Here is a 22,746-nt window from a genome sequence, read left to right on the forward strand (position 1 = left end):
AAACACCTGGACATAACCAGGATACTTATGGTCCTGTTAACACAGTTAGAAGTCAACATTGTTTTCTTCTGGATCTGTTCATTGATGTCTGTATTGATTTTGAACCCTGTATTTTTGCGTCTGCAGGTTCTGTGCGAGCTCTTCCAGTCGGCCCCCCAGCGAGGCAACGTGCCCATGTCTGGAAACATCTCGGGCTTCATCCGAAGGCTCTTCCTGCAGCTCATGCTGGAGGATGAGAAGGTCACAGTCTTCCTACAGTCCCCCTGTCCGGTGGGTAACTCTCTCTGTTTGGTGTGTGTGTGTATGTATATATAGACCCCTTTTCTGTTTATCAACACGGCGGATGCGCGCGCTGCATTGCTGCTGAAAGAAAAATGGTTTGGCTGGTTGCCATGGTTACCCGTTGGTTGTATTGCAGTTGCGGTGTTTCTTTATAGGTCCATGGTGTTAAATAGCGATGTTGTCAGCTTACTAAAAACAGTTTATCAGCGAGTGATAACATTGGTTATGCGGAAACATTAACACTATTGAACGAGATACGTCTTAATGACCCATACGCGTTGCCGGCAGTTGAGTGGATAAATGATGAGAAGAAATGGCCCCAACGACTTCAGTGGCCGGACTGCTGTTGGAGAGTGACAGTAAAGACCGGCAGACAGATAGACAGAGAGAGGCAGAGATGCCTTTATTTCATAATTTAGCTTTTTGATTTAAAAGTGATCATAACTAGCCGTGATCATCTGTTTTTAGACTGACTCCTGCTTTCGGGGCCGTTGGGCTCACGAGCCGACCAGCTTATCAGACCAGCTGTTTGAGACGGAGATGAAAAGGAAAGTGAAACTTATGGTGGAGCAGTTAAATAGTTAAATGAATAAATATTATAACCAAACACAATAATGTTTTGTGTTATCTGCTTTAGTAGCCTACAGTAGGCTAGCACATGTCGACCCCACTCGGTTTTCGTTTATTGATTTTTCCTAAATGGTATGATTTACTCTACTTACCGGCTACACGTGTAAACGTGCAAACCCCCACTGCCTAGTCAAACCATAGAGTCAAACACAAGGGAAGAGGACGGAGATGTATAACGTCTGGGTCATTGTAAATAAGCCTCCATTTAGGGCTGCAACTAACGATTATTTCAATAATCGATTAATCGGTCGATTATTTTTTCGATTAATCGATGAATCGGATAAAAAAAAAAGAAACATTTGTAAATGCCGCATCTTTATTCAAAAACTGAACATTACTTCAAATTCACAGTGCAGACTGAAGTGTCAAAACACCAGGTTATTGCTCCAACGTCCCGGAACTATTAAAAGTAATATTAAATGATAAAAAAATTAATAATAAACTTAACTGGGATAACACAAAAAAAAACATACAATGTATGATATACATTTATATAGTACATGCTACAAGTCCATGGTAAACCAGTCAACCGATAATATTTTAACCGGTAAATACTAACGGTTAAAAAAATTAAATCATCTTAATTTCTCTCAGATGACAGGAGATCGTTAATTTGTATTGATATTGATACCATTTTCAAGACTCCTTAACGATCCAAGTCTTTATTGATATCACAATTGATACTTTTCTATTATTTTGTTGAAATAGAACTTGTATTATTGCTTTAATTGCTGATATGATCATAGCTCAAGATAGGACATTAAACAGGTCATAATTCCATCTTTACTATCTATTTTGTATTGCTGGGAAAACAAGTTTCGCCAAAATCTCAAATTTCTTTTTTTTTGTGTTGCATTTGAACACATCAATCATATTACTGAGCCGGCCTGAACACATCACAGTTGATAGGCTATGTTTGCTACTTTTTTTAAGCTAACTAGCTCTATATCCTTCCGATTTTAACATGGATTTAAAATCTGGATCACTATTTTTAACTGACGGGACTTTCTACACCGTTCGGTTGTGTGATTACTGCCGCTGCTTTGAATGACTGTTGATGCGCCGATGCCGACTCTCCGAGCCCGTCTGCACACCGTCTGCAGCAGCAGCAGCTGACAGAGTTTTTTTGGACTAGACGGATACTGAGTTGAAGGAGTTTTTTTTTTACCCAAAGAAAGCAAAGGTACAACACTTTTATATAGGCCTACAGTCCAGTGTTAGATATGACCAAAATACAAACTGTGGCCGCTCACACTATAGCTTTCCCGCACGTGAAGCGAGCCTTCACGTGCGGAAGGCTCACTGTGGGCGTGCATGAACCTGTCGGCAGCTGGATGTAAACAGTGCCGCGCCTGCAAGTGACTTATTAATCGCGCGACTCAACGAATCGATGACCAAATTCGTTGCCAACGCTTTTAGTAATCGATTTTAATCGATTTTATCGATTCGTTGTTGCAGCCCTACCTCCATTGCTTTCCATTGCTATAGCCTCGTCTCCGGTCACTGTCCTTATTGTAAACATTTCACAACTCATTTATGTAATTATACAGCGGTGCATTTGGGCATTTACTAGCTTTATCACCATTCAAACTAAAAATAAACGGTTTGTGCATCCCACAACACAACACGACATGATTGTGGCTCGTGTCGCTCTTGTCTCTTTCTGCAACGGACATGCGCAGTAGAGCGGGGAGTGACGCTGTGTGACGTAGACTGGTAAGGGGTCTATATGCCCCTCTTTGTCTTTTTACAGATGAGGCTGAAAAATGTCTCAGTCAGGGCATAGAGCTCTGAAAACGCACTGCTTTTTGTCCTTTTCTAAATTATTCTCATTATTCTTTTAAATTATTATTTACTTCTCAGTTATACAAAGGACGTATCAATGCCACCAGCCATATGATCCAGCATCCCATGTACGGAGCGGGCCACAAGTACCGCACCCTGCACCTACCCATCTCCACCACGCTGGCTGAAGTCCTGGACCGGGTCTCTGGTAGGTTTCAATTAAAAAACATCGACTTTCCACTAGAACAAAGATGCCAAAGAACAACACAACGCAAAACAAGGGCTGGTCAAATGCACCTATTAAAAGATATATCAGGGATTCTTGAGAACCTGGACAAAAGGCCGTCTTCCATATGTAACTGCTGTTATCTTTAAAGCTAAAAATATTTAAAATTGTAGATGTTATTAGGGATTAAGAATAGAATGTCTGGAGCACAATTATCCCCTTGAATTTAATTTTATCATCATTATGTCAAATATATGACACTTGTTATCTTCTCAAGACGTCCAAAACCGTGTGTCCTCAGAGAAGGTTTTAACCTTTCATATTAAATAAAACCTATTAAAAATGTACTTAAATGATTAAAAAGAGTTTTTTTTCATCAATAGGAACACTAAATAATCTCTCGTATCAATAAAAACTGTTTTTCTACAACACATTCATGTGTTGCAGAAGGATTCTAACGCATAAGGATTCTAAGTGGTGGGACAACTTTACTATAAGTCAACACCGTCAGACATTTCATTATGTAAAATGTAATGAAATCAGGCTAAATAAGGGGCAGCTGTCACTATGAAGGACCTCTTGTGACATTCTACCTCTGCAGAGTACATTAGAGTCAGACAGGCTCTGATAAGTGTTGTAGTTTAAGAATATTTTACATTCCGAATCTTGAAAGTCCTGATTACCTGCTAGCACTCACTAAAAGATTCACAAAGTGTGTCCCGTGTGTGTGTGATTGTTTCTACATTTAATTTAACTTTATTTTGCGTTCTACTTTCTATTTAAATTGTGCACCTTATCCCTACACTTTTTATCTGCACTGTGTCCTTGCACTACTGTTGTGTTTATTTGTGTCTCAGGTGTGGCTCTTTTCAAGTGTGTGTTTCTCTTATACATTTTCTTTTTCTTTACTGCATTGCTGAGAGGAGCCTCAGACTTAAAGAATGTCATTGCCAATAGCTTGCTGCTGTCATGGTTGTGTATATGACAAATAAACCATCTTGAATATTGAATCTAGGTAAATACAGAAATCCAGGCCCTCTCACAAAGAGAAGGTATAATGTGATGTCATCGTTTGCCCTCCACACAGACACCCCCAGCATCACAGCCAAGCTGATCAATGAGCAGAAGGAGGACAAGGAGAAGAAGAATCACGAGGAGAAGGAGAAGATGAAAGCAGACAGTGGCTTCCAGGACAACTACAGTGTTGTTGTGGCCTCAGGTAACTTGAGTCTGACAACATGCCATGTCCAATGGCACCTTAGCCATCCAGCTAATTAATCAAGCTCTGTCTCTTTAGCACAGCTTTCCTTCTTAAATAACACTAGTGCCCAAGCCCAGGGTTGTCCAAGAGATTTGTGTACATCCATCTGGTACAGTGTGTAGGGAAGCTAACATTAGCTTAACATCAACACGTCCATAATGAGAAGGATTATCTTTATTTGTAGTGCCTTGAGCCTTTTGGAATTTTATTTATTTTAACCATTATTAATTCATTTTGATCAATACAAGTATTTTTTATATGAAATAACAGATGTTTGATTATTGAGGTGGAATAATGAGATATTACCGTGGCCGAGTGGGCCATTGATTCCACGACATTTGATACTAGGAGGACAGACTTTACCAGGCAAGGGAGACGCGGAGAGTAGAGGATCAGGTCTCAAACAGGTTCACTTTATTAAAGGTTGACATCGAGGTTATAAGCTAGTAGACATAGCTCCTTCTCTCAACACAGATGTTACCTATTCATTACAATCATTCAGATCTTACCAGAATTAACCTACTCTCAACCGAACTTTGAAAAGGGGAACCCCATCCCAGCCATCATCCTCTGGCGAGAGAGCGCGCCTTAGTGGCAAGGCACTATGGCTTATATCAGGCAGTTGGGTGTGTGTGTCTGTGTGCATGTCTCTACCAGTGTGTGAGTGAGAGTGTGCATGTGAGTGCATGTGCGTATGTTTGTGTGTGTAACAGATCTAGGGCCAATCCCATTTCTCATTTTCACCCCTTCCCCTACCCCTTGGCCCTCCAAACGGAGTGTGAAGGGGTAGGGAGGAAAATCTACCCCTATGAAATGGGACATCCCTACCCCTTCATGTAACTACTAGCTACATTAGTGGATAAGGTATCAACGATCACAATCTGTTATAATCAATAATTTTTTATTAACAATTGAAAAGGGACAATAAATAAAGATATCTAAACACATTTAAAAATTATTAATATTGATGATACAAGTGACAATAAATAAATAAATACATCAGTGATTCTTGAGAACCGGGACGAAAGGCCGTCTTCCATATGTAACTGCTGTTATCTTTAAAAATAAAAATACTTAAAATTTAAAATGGTATTAGGGATTAAGAATAGAATGTCTGGAGCACAATTATCCCCTTAAATTTAATTTTATCATTATTATGTCAAATATATGACACTTGTTATCTTCTCATGACGTCCAAAACAGTGTGTCCACAGAGAGGGTTTCAATCTTTCATATGCAATAAAACCTATTAAAAATGTACTTTAATTATTTAAAAAGTGCTTTTTTCATCAAAAGCAACACTAAATAATCTCTCATATCAATAAAAACTGTTTTTCTTCAACACATTCATGTTTTATAAGGATTCTAAGTGGTGGGACACTTTTTGTCACCACCGTCAGACAATCCATTAAAATATAATAAAATCAGCCAAAATAAGGGGCAGCTGTGACTATGAAGGACCTCTTGTCACATTATGCCTCTGCAGAGTACATTAGAGTCAGACAGGCTTTGATAAGTGTTGTAGTTTTAGAATATTTTACATAAAAAATCTTGAAACTCCTGAAAAACCAAATGGCTACTAGAAAAACTCAATTATTTTATATTCATATACATTTTGAAAAAAAAATGTGTGGCCTCTACCAGTTTTGGTGAATATTTGTGATCTCATGGGTCTAGCATAAATTGAGGGAGAATGAATTTGTGTTTTTTGGTGTCTGATGGAGTTGACACAAAGTAAGGAATGGAAAGCTAAAAAGCCCATTTGGATAAAAAGGACAAAAGCTGGGAGGTTGTGTCAAAGCTTAGCTCAGTAGCTCAGTATATGTTGGATACATACATGTAATTTAATTTGCCTAAACATAGGGTTTGTATTTTTTCAACATTGCACCCTGTTTTGTCCCACTTCTCAAGAATCACTGATATACAAAGCGCAGGAATACAATCATTTATCATTTTTTCTATCATCCTTTCAAACAATCTTAAAAAGTGAGCTTTCCTCAGCAAGGAACTCCAAAATAGAATTGTATTATTATTATTATTATTATTATTTTTTTTTTTTTGGTGGAGAAGTTGAGGGGCTTGAGGTGGCTGTGGAAAAAGAGGCGCAGGCAGATGGCACAGGAGAGGAGACAGAGGTAGATGCCTTTTCAATGTTTGGCTCTCCTAAAAGTAAGAAAAAAATTAGATGGAAGATAAGATTAGGTTTTTGAGCTCCTGCTTTACACACACACACACACACACACACACACACACACACACACACACACACACACACACACACACACACACACACACACACACACACACACACACACACACACACACACACACACACACACACACACACACACACACACACACACACACACACACACACACACACACACACACACACACAAGCCCCAATCATCCACCCATCAATTTAAATTTATCCATCCATCAATTTAAATGTGTGTCTGAAACGTTATTTCAGACACACAGGTCCATAGTATGGTTTATCATGTCCTTATTTATTTTTTATGTTAGCGTTGCTATCATGTAATGCAAAATGATTAGCTACATACTAGCGATCTATTTTATGGTTCATAGGCTGGGTACGTGTGTGTGTGTGTGTGTGTGTGTGTGTGTGTGTGTGTGTGTGTGTGTGTGTGTGTGTGTGTGTGTGTGTGTGTGTGTGTGTGTGTGTGTGTGTGTGTGTGTGTGTGTGTGTGTGTGTGTGTGTGTGTGTGTGTGTGTGTGTGTGTGTGTGTGTGTGTGTGTGTGTGTGTGTGTGTGTGTGTGTGTGTGTGTGTGTGTGTGTGTGTAGCCTGAAAGGGGGCGTCAACGGCTCCTGCTAATGACTGTTATGTGTTGTTAGCTAGTTACTAGCGATCTTTTTTGACAATCTTGATCCACTAAACAACATAACCACGAAGCATACATGGTAAAACTAAGATAATACGTGATAATCGTTATTTTCACTACTTTACTAACTGAGGAAACAACTTACATTCACGGCTGTCGATCTTCCCATCCATTTCCGTTGACACACGGCACCGCTTTCGGGGAAATTTCTTTTAACCCTTCGTTTGGAGTGTGGGTCCAGAAAATCTCTGTTTGGAGGGCCGTTTGGCCCTACGCCTACCCCTTGATTCCAGAGGGAATTGGGACACCCCTACCCCTTCACGTGAACGCGCAATTCGGAGGGGTAGGGCGAAGGGGTGAATTGGGATTGAGCCCTAGTGTCAGATCTGGCTATTTGTAGCAAGATGTTGCAAACGTGTTCCTATCTTTCTGCTGTGTCTACAACAGCTGTTGTTATTGCAGTTTGTGTGCTGTGTGTGTGTCAACAAGGTTAAACCTAAGGTTGCCTTGCGTCTCTGGTCAACACAGAGAGTTCTTGTAAAATTACAATATATATATATGTTGGAAATTCCTACATTATCAATTCAAAATTTTTCTTTTCCAGAAATCAATTGTTAAAACACAGCTCGATTTAAGCAATGCAGCTCAGGGTTCACAAACTTTTGCACATACAACAGTTGTCAAATAATTTGTTTTATCTGTTTTAAGAATTGATTTCTGGAAAGGAAAAATGTTGAATTGATAAACAAACATCTGTTATTTCATATAAAAAATACTGGTATTGATAAAAATGAATTAATAATGGTTAAAATAAATAAAATTCCAAAAGGCTCAAGGGGTTCACAAACTTTCAAGCAGCACTGTATATCTAAACCAACAATCCGTTTCGCTTAATATTAGTCATACATTAAATATGTAGCTGTTTTTTTCTTGTCGGTGAAAACAAAGCGCAACAGACCTCTGATGTTCCCATCATTGTCTTGTCTGTTCAAATCAAGGCTTGAAGTCCCAGTCCAAGCGAGCTCTCTCCACCCCTCCCCGTCCTCCATCCAGGAGGGGGCGGGTGATGAGTGACAAGCTGACTGCCTCATCCGGTGTGGACCCCTCAGCCAAAACCATCAGCGTGCCCGTCTTCCACCTCTACCATAAGCTACTTCCAGGTAATACACATTAGTACAAGGTATGCCATGCCCACTCACCCATCAAGGTGTTTGGGTCAAATCATCCCAAAAAAACTAAGAAGCCAAAGTTAATTTTTTTAAATTAATTTTTTCCTAGATTATTTTTGGGCATTTTCGCTACATTAGACAGATTTGTTGAGACAGAGATGAAATGGGGCGGGAGAGGACATGCAGAGAATGACCCGGTTTCAAACCCAGGTCTGCTGGGGCGAGGACTTTGCCTTTAGGGGGGGGGGGGTGCTCTAACCACTATACCAGGCGCCCCCAGACCATAGTACATTTTCGAGTGAAGATAATTGTTTCTATTGCCCTGTGGTGTCCACCAGGTCAGCCCCTCCCACCTGAGATGACCCTGGCCCAGCTCCTGACGCTGCTGTACGACCGCAAGCTGCCCCAAGGCTACCAGTCCATCAACCTGACTGTCAAACTGGGCTCCAAGGTCATATCAGACCCCAGTCTCTCCAAGACAGACTCCTTCAAGAGGCTACGCACTGAGAAAGGTACCAACAATATTCAACATTCGTTCAAATATTCATTCATTCTTTATTTCATCTCGAAAGATCATTGAGAGCAAGATCTAGTTTGCAACGACGTCGAGAAAAAAATAGTCAAATTTGAATATTTTTTGCGTATACATGGTCTTAACCCATTGACACCTATGGCAATCTAGGATACATGGGGGCACCCTTAGCTCAGTTGGCAGGGCGTCCCCCCCCCCATGGGCCTCGGCCAGCAGCGGACCCGGGTTCGATTCCAGCCCGCGGTCGTTCTCTGCATGTCACTCCCCTCTGCCCCATTTCAACTCTGTCTCTACACGTCAATAAAGCATAAAAATGCCCAAAAAAAAAAATAATAAAAATCTAGGATACATGTCCTTATCTCCTGAAGGTTTTCTGAAAAAAAAAATACGAATTGTAGTATCTAAGCCTGTGTAGCACATAGAAACATGAAATAAAAGAAACTTAAAAGGTAAGGTTCACAGGTTTTATTAAAACATGCATTGCACTTACAAACCAACATATTTTTCTAAAAATCATCAAAATTAGATGGGGGGGGGAATGAATAATAAATTATATAATATATTTAAAAAACAATGTGCTAAATGAGTTTATAATCCTGCTTCCTTAAAGCATGGATAGTAGTGACTGAGTGTGCAGTGGAGAGAGAAAGATAGACAGATAGAGGGAGGAAGAGATAGCTTCATTTTATAATTTAGCTCAGTTGTCACTTGCAGTGTTAATTTCGTAGACTAAGACTATGACGAAAAATATTCGTCAACGAACCTTTTTCACTCACGAAAACTAAATAAAAAGGCAGATATGATGATGAAGACTGAGACGAATATAACTGACACTATAGTCTACGAATCGGAACGAGACAAAACTGTTAGGGCGGGACGAATGGAGAACAGATCCAATCAGAACTGTGGGACAAGTTGGGAAGAAATCCAATCAGTGCAAAGCAGCGAATGCAACCCTGTGTCGGTGAAGATCGACAGGATAACTCGTCAGTGTGAGCGGGTGGAGAGAGCCGACGTGCAGAAAAATTCTGCGGTTTGATGGACATAATGATAGTCAGGGATATCCTGCCCGTTAACGTTGTCTAGGGGAACGGCTAAGTTCCGTGATCTGTTTGTAGTAGGCTGTGTCTCAAGCTTGAATACACAGAGCCATGTCCCCAAACTGACTGCGAAACTATATAGGAAATTAAATGTGAAACTGCCGCCTCCCTCCGTTAGTTTCTGTTTTCACCCGAGTAAGTTACAATCAACTCCGACGCATGGACAGCGTTCAAATAAAACCTCTCATTTTATTATCAAAAAGGCTTTGATGCAAAAGAAGTCCGAACACACACAGCGGCAGCAGTGTTGCTTAAATGAAAGCGCAGTTGCTCAATTTTATCAGCACGTAACTGCATGCTGCTGCCCAGGGGCGGCCTTAACGATCTCGGGGTCCGTTTCAAGACCTAGTGTGGGGCCCCCCACTTATTTTTTTTATTTTCTATTTTTTATAAATAATGCTTGTGCATGCTCCCCGCAAAAAGAAAAAGGATTGTGGAATCCAGTTGATTCATAGACGGATCATGAGATAATGGGCCCCCGGGCAAAGGCTCTTAAAGCCCCCCCTCCGCCCTATCCAGTCAGGTACACTGATTTTATGTGAGATTATTACGAATTAAATAGAATACATGTTTTGTATTACAACCATTAAATCTGTGTCTGTATTGCATATTCAAACCTTAATACTATTCAATGCAGAAAAACACTTAGTCGACAAAGTCCACTGTAGATTTAGTCAACTAAAATCTGCTTATATTTAGTAGACTAAGACTAGACTAAGACTAAAAGATTTCAGATGACTAGAATAGGACTAAGACTAAATGGTGTGATATTCAAAAGACTAAGACTAAATCTGAATTTGCTGCCAAAATTAACACTGGTCACTTGCTTTAGACTGACTCCTGCTGTCAGCAGCCGATCAGCTGGTCCAAACAGCTGTATAACACGGAGATGAAAACTAAACTGAAACTTAACTATCACCTGGCTAGGCTCACTTGAGGTGGAGCAGCCAAATTTTGCCTAAATTAATAAAAATTGTTACTAAACAGAAGTAATGTGTTGTGTGATTTTCATCAGTAGCCTACAGTAGACCTAAATTCTGCGCTCCGAACGCCACTAACTGTTCTGTAATATACTTGCCGATCACGTGAACACACAGCCGGCTTTTTTCTTTTTCTTTTGATTGACGTGATTTTCGGCAAACCACACAACATTTGGGTGGTCATGTGGTTTTAAAAAATCAACAAAACCCACCTCATGTGTATTTGAACCAATGACAGTGTATTCTATGCTGCACGCCCCATAAAAATGCCGTCAAAACAATGTTGCATCACGCTGCATCCGGTATCAATGGGTTAAGAAGTGCTAATTTGTTCTCAGAGTACAAAGAGATTCAGGTACACAAATATTGATAAAACCTTCGTTTGTGCATGAAACGTTCATACGCACAGTTTAAGCACTGTTAGTAAATTAGGGCCATGGTTAGTAGAGACTGAGCTAAAGGAGTATGAACATTAGACTTACATTGAGCAAGTTGCCTGAAACAAACTCTAAAGCCTGACTACTTAAATGTAGTTACAATAGAAGCGCCGCATTATAACTGGCCAACATTGTCAATTGCATGTAGAAAGATTGTCTTATGCCAGGAAGCTCTTGCTTGATATTTTTGCTGAAGTAGTGTAGCTTTAAGCAATATACTGAATGTCTTATCTGGGCGAGACGGATAATGAAATTAACACTAATGCGGGGAGGCAATTTAGTCAGGTTGTTTCGAGGGGAAAAAAGCAACACTGCTGGGCCACTGAGGTGGTGACTGTAGTTTATATTTAGCTGTCTGATTCTGCAGCACTAGGTCACATTCAGGTTTTTGAGATGTGATCATCTCTGCATTGGTGAGTCTGCAGAACTGCTCCCATACCTTTCTCCATTGCCCATGGCCTGACCGTGCGTGGTCCATAGGTTCCATTTAACCCATTGATGACTATGGCAATCTAGGATGCATGTCCTTAATGCCTGAGGGTTTTCTGAAAAAATAGTACGAATTGTCAAGTCTACCAAAACCTTAATATCTAAGCCTGTGTAGCACATAGAAACATGAAATAAAATACATTTAAAAGTTAAGGTTCACAGGTTTTATTTAAACATGCTCCCTTAGCGCTTACAAACCTACAAATATTTCTAAAAATCGTCAAAATTAGATGAATTAGAAAATTATTAAATATTGTTAATAAATAGATGCAATGTGTTGTGATTTTCGTCAGTAGTCTATAGTAGACCTTGATTCTGCGCACCAAACGCCACTAACTGTTCTGTCGCCGACATAGCTGGCGTATTTTTTTATTATTTTGTTTTATTTTTATTTTTTTTGATTGACATGATTTTCGGCAAACCACACAACTTTTTGGTGGTCACGTGGTCTTCAAAAAATCAACAAAACCCACCTCATGTGTATTTGAACCAATGACAGTGCTATGCTGGGAATGCCATGAAAATTAGATAAAGTAATAATGCTGCGCGACGCAGCATCAGGCAGGAGAGCCAATGTGGCATCGTGCAGCAGCCGTCATCAATGGGTTAAATCTAATCTCCTCTTTGCTCAGAGCGTTTAATTGACTTCATACTTGAAAAAATAAATAAAAAATCTGCAGCTTTTTTAAGGTAGTTGATTGATAGCCATTTTATATAGAAAAACTTTGATTTATAATAGCAGTAAAAACACAGGTATAGGTTATTACATTATTGATGGCTCTACTGTATTTAATTGAACTGTGACAGCAAGAGAGCAACCAAAACAACAACAACCACAGGCTTTGGAAAATAAAGCTTGGGGTTTTGGATTAGCAGAGAACTTGGTGCAACCATGATCAGGACATTGAAGCTCTCCTTGGCTCTACCTCTTCACCTACCTCCTCCTCTCTGTCCTTATTTTAATTTATTTTTAAAGAATCGGCTTTATACCTGATCTATCTTTACATGTAAAGCTTTGGCTGACAGTGTGTGACCATACAACAGGCCCTCTGTTTGCTCTCCTTGCAGTAGATCACTGTGACATGCTGAACAGCTGTCCTGAGGATGAGCCCATGACTCCTGGTGATGAATGCCTGGACGCGGCCACAGACGAGTCCCTGCTGGAGACCAGCTCCATCCAGTCCCCTCTGCAGGTCTTTGCAGGCATGGGGGGCCTGGCCCTCATTGCAGAGAGGCTGCCCATGCTCTACCCCGATGTCATCCAGCAGGTCACCCTCAACATTTTAATTTTGATTTCAGCAATTCTTTACAACTATGTTTTTTTACTTAGTTTTTGTTGACAACTGAAAAAATTACTGTGGAACAATTTGTTTTAAACGTGTTTTTTTTTTTTACAATAGATTTTTTATTATGGATGAAACTGAGTGCTTTTACTTTGTAATATCAATCAATGTCTTATCTTACAGTGTCCTCCTCGTGACATAACACTAGTCCCTGCTATTCTTAAACCCAACCCGTCAGCATTGTCTCATATTCCCATATTGCTGAATGTGAACATGTGTATTGTGCGTGTGTGCTTCACAGGTCAGTGCCCCGGTGGTGCCCTCTGCCACACAGGAGAAGCCCAAGGACAGCGATCAGTTTGAGTGGGTGACCATAGAGCAGTCTGGAGAGCTGGTGTACGAGGCTCCAGAGTCCATCGCAGCAGAGCCTCCCCCCATCAACAAGCAGCAGACCCAGGCCTCGTCCTCCTCGGTGCAGACCATGTCCCCCATCCCCGCTCACTCTCTGGCAGCCTTCGGCCTCTTCCTGCGCCTGCCCGGCTATGCTGAGGTGCTGCTCAAGGAGAGGAAGCATGCCCAGTGTCTGCTGCGCCTGGTGCTGGGGGTCACAGACGACGGAGAGGGCAGTAAGTTCAAAACCCCCCAAAAAATCATCACCTTAAATCAAAACCCTTATTTCTTTATTTTTATTGTAGGGGTCTGATTAAAATGTTCTGTAATGTCATACTGTGAGTATGACTTCAATTGTGGCATTTCTTCCTTCATTTGTATTTTTTTCCTTTTTATATCTTCTTTAAAATATTGCAATACATACTATAGCGTGGAGTTGTGACCAAAGTATTATCGTATCATGAGTTTTTCCATACCGGCACTAACTACCACTTATATTGGGTAAACCAATATACCTTCTTCAAGCCAAACTTGGAACAAAAGGCTTGTGGCGCTCCTCATTGACTGTGTGTGCTTGGCTGCCTCTCAGGTCATATCCTGCAGTCTCCCTCGGCCAACGTGCTGCCCACGCTGCCCTTCCACGTGCTGCGAGCGTTGTTCAGCAGCACGCCCCTCACCACAGACGACGGCGTCTTGCTCCGACGCATGGCTCTGGAGATAGGAGCCATCCACCTCATACTGGCCTGTCTGTCTGCTCTCAGCCACCACGCACCACGCAACCCCAACGCCAACTCAAGTGTGTCTGAGGTACGGACCACCACGCACACACTGACTCACTCACTAAAGTCATGCACTCACTCACTCACTCACTCACTCACTCACTCACTCACTCACTCACTCACTCACTCACTCACTCACTCACTCACTCACTCACTCACTCACTCACTCACTCACTCACTCACTCACTCACTCACTCACTCACTCACTCACTCACTCACTCACTCACTCACTCACACACACATTACAAGGGTTCAACCAAACGGCTTTAAAAAACCCTTCCTTAGGAGAGAGCAATGTGAATGTATATGTTAGCTTTAGTGTGGACTGACTGCCTTCCACAGCAGAGACATAATCTGTTTAGCCTGGTGGAGGAGAAACAAACCCCACATGGGAAGATGCAACAAAAAGCCAGCAGACGTCTGTGTTGTTAAAGCCACTACGAGTAACATTTAAATATCTTTTAAACAGCCTCATGTTTTCTCTGATAATCATAAATTACCTTTAACAGCAAACGAGACCATCAGTGCAAAGAAAGACGTTTTTATATAGTTTTTATTACTGCATTTGGTCTGGTCGCACACCCAGTTCGGTTTGCTCATGCAGGCTCTATGGTCACATATTCGTATTGGTCGCAGATTTCAGTATGGCGCAGCAACGCGATTTGAGAAGCCTATCCCTCCAGGTGAGGGAAGGGGAGCGGGAGCCTTGTTTGAGACAGTTATTTGTCGTCATAATGACTGATAACGGGGCTGAACCATCAAAGAAAAAAAAGAAAAACCAAAGAAGAAAAGCTAAAAGGGAGAGTGATATACAGGCGGGAGGGCGTTGCCAAGCAACGTGTACACAATTTCACGGGAGCGAAACTAGACTGCAGTGTTTACTCCTAAATGAATGAGCGGTAGCCTACTAAAACAAAGTTTACTTTGCTTCACCATCATCAGATGACCATTATTCATCTAAAATAGTCATTATTTACAACAACATAAACACATTACCTCATCGTGATCCATACTAACTGCCGTCTCTCGTTCATTCGCTTTCTGTGAGGACACGGAATCTTTCAGCTCCGTGCAAGTGGTTAGTGAACCTGCATCAACTCATTGCAATCAGGTGTGTGTGGCACTGACTGGCATTAGTTGATGGAGTGTCACTAACCACTCTCACGGAGCCGAAAAGTTCCCTCACACTTTCAACACATGCACTATATTGCATCCTAATTAATTGACACTACCGCTTTTGTCCAAAGGGGCCGCCAACTGACAAAGTTACTCGCAGCCACTTTAAGCTGCAAAACTTCATGAATAAAATTGGAGCTGCCCCCAAATCCATGAGCACAGACAGACAATTGGACACACTCCCTGTCTATATATGATATGAAGCCTGATAAAGAATGAAAAAATAACATGTATCGAAGGTGTAAAAAAGCAATCTCCAGCCCAAACCAGTGCGTCTATCCGTCTACATTCTCCCCCTGTCTGTGTGTATGTTGACAGCCACAGATGTCCAGTTGTCACGGTGCAGGGACCAGTGAGGAGCAGCAGCTGTACTGGGCCAAAGGAACCGGTTTTGGGACAGGCTCTACGGCTTCAGGCTGGGACGTGGAGCAGGCCCTTTCCAAACAACGGCTGGAAGAGGAACATGTCACCTGTCTACTGCAGGTAAGGCCAGACCCATCAATGTCTAGGCTTTAAGATCTTTAAGAAATACGCTGGTGTTAGGGTTTTTGTTACCAGCAGCTGGCCTTCTTTATGGGGCTCTGTTGGTACCAGTACATCTCAACAATTGACTTTAAAGCCTTGAAGGGAATGACATACACAAAGTAAAGTTGCCCTTAGCGAAACACTAGCAACCCCTACCACTTTGTACTTAGCCTTTATACATGATGTACAACTGCTTGAAATGCTTTAAAGCCTCTGGAAACTTGGTCTAAAATAGCAAAAAAATCAATATATGATGTCATAGTTGGGTGTTTCAATACGCTTTTACAAAAATCTGATTGAAAATAAATGTTCATAAATATTATAAAACTTTTTTTTTAAAAGCAGCTTTTTCACAGTCGACAGTTTGACAGGACTGTGTGGGCGTGGCCGTATCAAACAGTCTCCAAATAGAAAGTTCGGCCAGAGAACTGCAGTGATTGGTTCTTATGACACAATAAGTATTTTGGACCATAGCATCTAAACCGAATTTCTGACGAGTTTATGAAACTTAAATGACAATATCTTTGCATGTGTGGCAACCATACACACTGTATCTAAAGGAGACTTTGATGCCTTGAAACCTGCCTCTCAGTCAGCACTTACTCCCAGGCTTTTGGGCATGTTCTAGATGACAGGAATTTTGAGGAAATTCTCTGCCTCATGCTGCATTAGTAGTTGGTACTTTGCAAGCCATATTGTGAGAAACACAGGGAACCGTGGGTGTGTCATAACAAACTGTCAGTTCTGTAGCCATTTGGCAAAGTTAAAAGTGTTTAACTTTTCTTTACAATAAGAAAAGCACCTAAAATGTCTGAATTGTGACAAAGGTAAAATTGTCTTGAACAGGTGTTAGTATTAGGCTCTAATGGGTCAAGGACGAGATTGTCCCAGTTTGGCCCAATTTGCTCCATTGAATGTTATCTAAAGTATTTTGTGTTTCATTTGAGCCCGTTTTCTAGTCATTTGTCTGACCATACAGTCAAAACCGAAATTATTCATACCCCTGGCAAATGTTGACTTAAAGTTACTTAAATGAAACCAGCAAGCTTTTTCTTGATTGGAAGTTACACAGGGTTCTCCCAAAAGATAATAAGACAATGTACAAGATGCATCATTGTGGGAAAAAAAAAAATTTCAGCTTTTATTAACATTTGAACAAAAATTGGCATGTTCAAAATTATCCATACCCTTTGCAAACTGTCACAGTCTATGGGAAATTCCAAAGTTCTATACCATTCCAAATAGTCCAAGCTGTTTTTCCCCTAGGTTTTGGCGAGCTACATCAACCCAGCGGGCTCCAGCAGCGGTCACAGTGCGGAGGCGTCTGCAGCGGAGGGCAGGGCACACAACAGCACAGCACTACCAGCAGTGTTACAGGAGCTCCTGTGCCAGTCCTGCCTCATCCCCGCCATGTCCTCATACCTACGCAACGACTCAGGTACGCCACACCTTTCTCTTTCGTTTTTGTGACCTACCCTGCGTTCCAAATCACATACTTTTTCTTTTTACTACACTACATACTAAAGTACAGAAGAGTTTTAGAGCCACGGGAGAGGAAAAAAAAACAAATCAGATAAGGAAGATTTGTTTTCATTATGTCGAGAAATGTCAAGAATAAAGACAAATACTCCAAATTGCAATTGGAGTTAATGGGGCATTTAGGTATTTTCCGCATACTACAATTGACGTTCATGTTTTGGGACATCCTATATCTTTTTCTGGCATACTGAATAGTAGGGAAGTATGTGGATTGGAATGCAGGGTTAGTGTATGGGTTTTTCCCTTTTTCATTTGTTTTGGGGAAAGCACAAGAAAATGTAATCCTAGGCAAGGCATAATACAAACATTCAGTTCAACTAGTGCATTAAATAAATCCAGGAAACCAACAAGCACGTATGTGCATCTATGTATCTCCTTTGCCATCAAAAAATTGTAGCAAATGAATATAAAGGACAACATAATTTAAAGACGTACAGATAAATAAAGTATACGCCTTGAGACCTGAATAATGAAATAGATTTTGACCTCTATCATAGCAAAACAAGTATGAATAACAATAGTAAGTTACACCTGCTTTTGTATATCAGCGGATTAAAAGAGGTGGCATCTTACAAAAACTATAAACGCCAGCAACTTCTACCAGTTTTTTACCCAGCCATTTAACATTGGGTGCAACTGGTTGGCTTGCTGTAAGAGCTAAATGTGTTTTTGATATAATAGCATGATCACAGAGCGGATGTATAAATGAGAGTTTGGTTGGACAATAGACTGTATGACCCAGTTTTATTTAAAGCACACTTGATACATTTGTTCTGGACTTTGGAAACAGCAGATGAAGGAGCAATATCCTTGCACACACAGACACAGACACAGACACACACACACACACACACAGACACACACACACACACACACACACACACACACACACACACAGACAGACACAAATACACGTTCACCATTTCATGTGATCTATTTTCTCATCCCTTCAAAACAATTGGACACAATGGTATTTGACGGTTACTGAAATGATCTGCTGTTGGACTTAAGAGCTACTGCAGTATCTATCTAGTTCTGAATTATGGTGGAAGCTGTGTGTGTGTGTGTGTGTGTGTGTGTGTGTGTGTGTGTGTGTGTGTTAGCGATCCTGTGTGATTGAGAAGATGGTGGGGGATTTCTTTTACCTAATGAAACAGCAGATGGAGCTACAGCCTCTTAGACTGCAGAGACTGTTGTTCATGTCTTCTTCTTGAATCACAAACAAGTATAAGGCCGTTTCTCAATTCGCGTTCTTTTCTGTACTTGTGAACTTGCGTTCTCGTAAAACGTCATCAACCGTAGCCCAAGTACTGTTCCAATTCAAAGTTCGCATCAAGTCAAGTACCCGGAAGTGTTCCTGATGTGTTCTTCAACTGGCCATTCTATCGAGGATGCATCGGTGGTGACTTGTGCGGACTTGGGGCTGTTAGATATCCCAGAATGCATTTCGCAGCGTAGTAGCAGAGCAAGGAGGCAGAGGCGGACAAGGCGGAGAAACCCACAACTGTAAGCATAATTATTACTGTTTTATAAATACTACTTTTGTTTCAGAATACCGGTATGTTGTTATGAAGTTTTTATTAGATGATCATTTAATTCTCCAACCTGTCAAATCCTACTTAGCTCCGTAAACGTCCGACTGCTAGCTTGCCCAGCTGTCCCACGGGATTTCTAGCTTCCCCCGCGGGACAGCTAGCTTGCCCCGGGGGATTTCTAGCTTCCCCCGCGGTACAGCTAGCTTGCCCCGGGGGATTTCTAGCTTCCCCCGCGGTACAGCTAGCTTGCCCCGGGGGACTTCTAGCTTCCCCCTGGGACAGGGACAGCTAGTCCCGTTTGGGGGTGCAAAGTTGTGGTTCATAACCGTATGGTGAATTGCCCTAATGTGGGACACTGCTTAACCTGGGATACCTAAGGTCCATCGCATTTATCTCCTATTTCTGACACATGTTAATAGATAATATTGTTGTCAAATCAAAGCAGGGGTTCCCTGTGATTGAAATCACAAATCAATGCTAAGGCTCTACATTTGAATGGTATCATGTATTGGTCAAATGTATTGGCTTGATATGTTAATATATTACATAAGTTGTAATTGCAAATACTGTCCTCACCCTATGTTTTTTATGTATACTTTATTATACTAGCTATGTTTTTTGAGCAAATTGTTTTGATAGCAACAGTGTTTTTTATATTTTACATTCACATGTATACTGGCAAATTCAGTTACAAATGGACTTCAGGAGGCAAGAGTTTCAAGAAGAAAATCGCTACTTTATTTAGCATAAAAAACAGAAGATGTCTGCTGAAAGTTGACTCTTTTATAGACTTCAAACATGGTTAAACTCAACATGCCAAGCAAGTTAAAATCAGCTAATTTAAATATTAAAAACTGTACACAGAGGAGAATAAAACATGTCATTACAAATATGTACATTTATTTACAAAGCTAGGAATATTTACAAACCATGTTCTTATTATTATCTCCAGAGACCTAAGGAAGATGGCCCACCAGCATGTTCTGATGATCCCAAACAACCTCTCCACAATGTTGCGCCCTCTGGCCTTTTGTACCGGGCTTCAATATGACCTGGTAATCAAAATTCACATGGATGGGTGGCGGTAGAGCCTAATGATGGCCACGGGACGCTGCAGGCAGGAGTACCCTCCATCACCCAGCAAGAAGTAGGTGGGTACAGGGCCTAATTGTAGAACGGGGAACGCCGGAGCACGAGAGCATCATGCACCGACCCCGGGTTCCCGATGTAAATGTCTATACATTTGCTCTTAGCATCACAGATACCCTGCAGGATGATGGAAGTGAAGAGCTTCCTGTTAAAGTAGCTTTTCTTCTGTTCTGCAGGTGGCAGAACTCTGACATGGCACCCATCAATGCCCCGGCAGCAGATCTGAAGGCCGAGCAAAGCCTGCCCCCACCTCCTCCATCTCCTCTGGCTTGGGGAAATGGATGACCCGATGGAGGATGGCCTCCACCACGCCATGGACCGTCACCCTGCACAACGCACCACAGGCCAGCTTGAATTTGGGACGCTGCTGGCCTTGCTGCCCCGGCCGGAAGAAAGCCCATGGATGGAGCCATGAGGTCGAGGTGCTGATGGGGGTAGCCTGTCGAAGCTATCCCTGGAGAGCCTGAAGGCTGGCTTCAGGTCCCCCTCCAGAAAAGAAGACAGCCAGGATAGGCACTGGGGTGTTGAGCTTTGTGTACAGCTGTGAGCTGCTTCTAAAAATAATAATAAATATATTTTTAACATCGTTGATTCAGTTATTTACTATTTATATTATTTATGTTTATTGTGTGTGTGTATATATAGCCCTGGAAAATAATTAAGAGACCACTCCAAATGTTCAGTGTCTCTTGTTTTATTTTTAAGAGGCATATGTTTGGCTTAAAATTAACATTTTGATTTTATACTATAAAGTACTGACAACATTTCTTCCAAATTCACAATTAAAGTATTGTCATTCAGACCATTTTCAATAAGTAATTTAGAGATAAGAAATTTTAAGAAAAATCCGGAGTGGTCTCTTAATTTTTTCCGGCGCTATATATATTTACTATTGATAGATAGATATACCAGTATATGCCATGCTTATTTGTTTATTTTAAGTACAATCAATTGCAATTATGTATTTAATATGTATTGTCTGCTAAGAAGTGTTAAAGTCTATCAGAATTAAAAAATCCATTAAACATTTTACTTGTTTGATCAGTAAAGGGCCTATGAATTATTACATGCCTAGGTTTTTTTAAAACATTTTAGCCTGTTATATATGTTGTGTGTAGCTTTAAGGGGCTTCAACTTTCCACCCTGTGGTAAAATGATAATTAACTCATTACAGTCAAGTGTATTTATCAATATTAAACGATAAATTGAAAGGTTAAAAACAAGCCATAACAATAAAACACATACGACGTGAGATAGACAACTGAGGAGGGCTCGTCTCCACCGCATCCCAGCTCTGTAGCACAGTTAACGAGCCGAGGTGATGACGCCATCGAGTCCGCTGCCGTTCCAATTGCAGGTGCGTGCTCCCGTTCTCGGAAGTTTGTACTTAGAAGTCCGGACTTGCAAGTTCGAACTTCGAAGTCCGCAAGTCCGTACTCTGTGTACTTGGAATTGAGAAACGGCCTAATAGTCAGTCAGTGTACACTTCCAGACTTATCAGCGACACCATCCACTCATAATTTTGTCTTCATGCTCAAAAATGAAAAGACAAGTCACTCAACTTTGATCGGTTTTTCCTCATGCCATAGTTAACCCATTGATGGCTGATGCTGTGCGAAGTAACATTGTATCCAATGCCTGTCACGCAGCATCAGGCATCAATTGGTTAAACTAGGATATTGTTCATTAAAGTGGCTACAAGTAACTTTGGCGGCTGGCGGCCCCTTTGGTCAAAACCGGTAGTAATTTTACGACACCAGCTGTCGTAAAGCTGTTTTCTAGCGCGTGCCAGCGGTTGCAAGTGTCAGGATTAGGAAGCAATCCATGTTGAAAGTGTGAGGGCACGGAATCTTTTCGGCTCTGTGAGAGTTGTTAGTGAGTGACACTGCATCAACTAATGCCAGTCAGTGCCACACACACCTGATTGCAATGAGTTGATGCAGTGTCACTAACCACTCTCAAGGAGCTGAAAGATTCCGTGTCCTCACAGAAAGCGAATGAACGAGAGTGTTTTAAAAGATATTTAAAAGTTACTGTAGCTGCTTTAAGTTCAGCAAATAAGAACAAAATGGATGAAAATTGTTTTGTCAGAAGTATGTAGGAGTGTGGCCCCTTGTGGATTTTATTAGACCCGGTCACCTTTGCTTCAGTGTATGCGGGTTAGTATGTACTATGTATGTATGTACAGGTCCTTCTCATATAATTAGCATATTGTGATAAAGTTCAATATTTTCTGTAATGTACTGATAAACATTAGACTTTCATATATTTTAGATTCATTACACACAACTGAAGTAGTTCAAGCCTTTTATTGTTTTAATATTGATGATTTTGGCAAAAAAGTAAAGAAAAACCAAAAATCCCTATCTCAAAAAATTAGCATATTTCATCCGACCAATAAAAGAAAAGTGTTTTTAATACAAAAAAGTCAACCTTCAAATAATTATGTTCAGTTATGCACTCAATACTTGGTCGGGAATCCTTTCGCAGAAATTACTGCTTCAATGCGGCGTGGCATGGAGGCAATCAGCCTGTGGCACTGCTGAGGTGTTATGGAGGCCCAGGATGCTTCGATAGTGGCCTTAAGCTCATCCACAGTGTTGGGTCTGGTGTCTCTCAACTTCCTCTTCACAAT

At 41.1% G+C, this 22,746-nt stretch overlaps 1 protein-coding gene across 11 annotated transcripts in view; it reads left to right on the plus strand.

The window, feature by feature from the left end:
* birc6 (baculoviral IAP repeat containing 6) overlaps positions 1-22,746 on the plus strand; it is a 163,713-nt gene that overhangs the window by 86,137 nt on the left and 54,830 nt on the right. For 8 of the 11 annotated variants that reach the window (XM_080037113.1, XM_080037116.1, XM_080037115.1 and 5 more), the window contains exons 55-64: positions 127-270; positions 2,776-2,905; positions 4,011-4,142; positions 8,027-8,188; positions 8,536-8,709; positions 12,780-13,003; positions 13,320-13,644; positions 13,998-14,215; positions 15,682-15,846; positions 17,155-17,326. In XM_080037113.1, the coding sequence (XP_079893239.1) occupies positions 127-270; positions 2,776-2,905; positions 4,011-4,142; positions 8,027-8,188; positions 8,536-8,709; positions 12,780-13,003; positions 13,320-13,644; positions 13,998-14,215; positions 15,682-15,846; positions 17,155-17,326 (1,846 nt within the window). The remainder of the gene's footprint in view (positions 1-126; positions 271-2,775; positions 2,906-4,010; positions 4,143-8,026; positions 8,189-8,535; positions 8,710-12,779; positions 13,004-13,319; positions 13,645-13,997; positions 14,216-15,681; positions 15,847-17,154; positions 17,327-22,746) is intronic. The other 3 variants (XM_080037122.1, XM_080037123.1, XM_080037120.1) reach the window with 2 other exon arrangements.

The sequence above is a fragment of the Ammodytes marinus genome, assembly GCF_949987685.1.
Source record: "Ammodytes marinus genome assembly, chromosome: 11".
In the NCBI taxonomy this organism is placed as follows: Eukaryota; Metazoa; Chordata; class Actinopteri; order Uranoscopiformes; family Ammodytidae; genus Ammodytes; species Ammodytes marinus.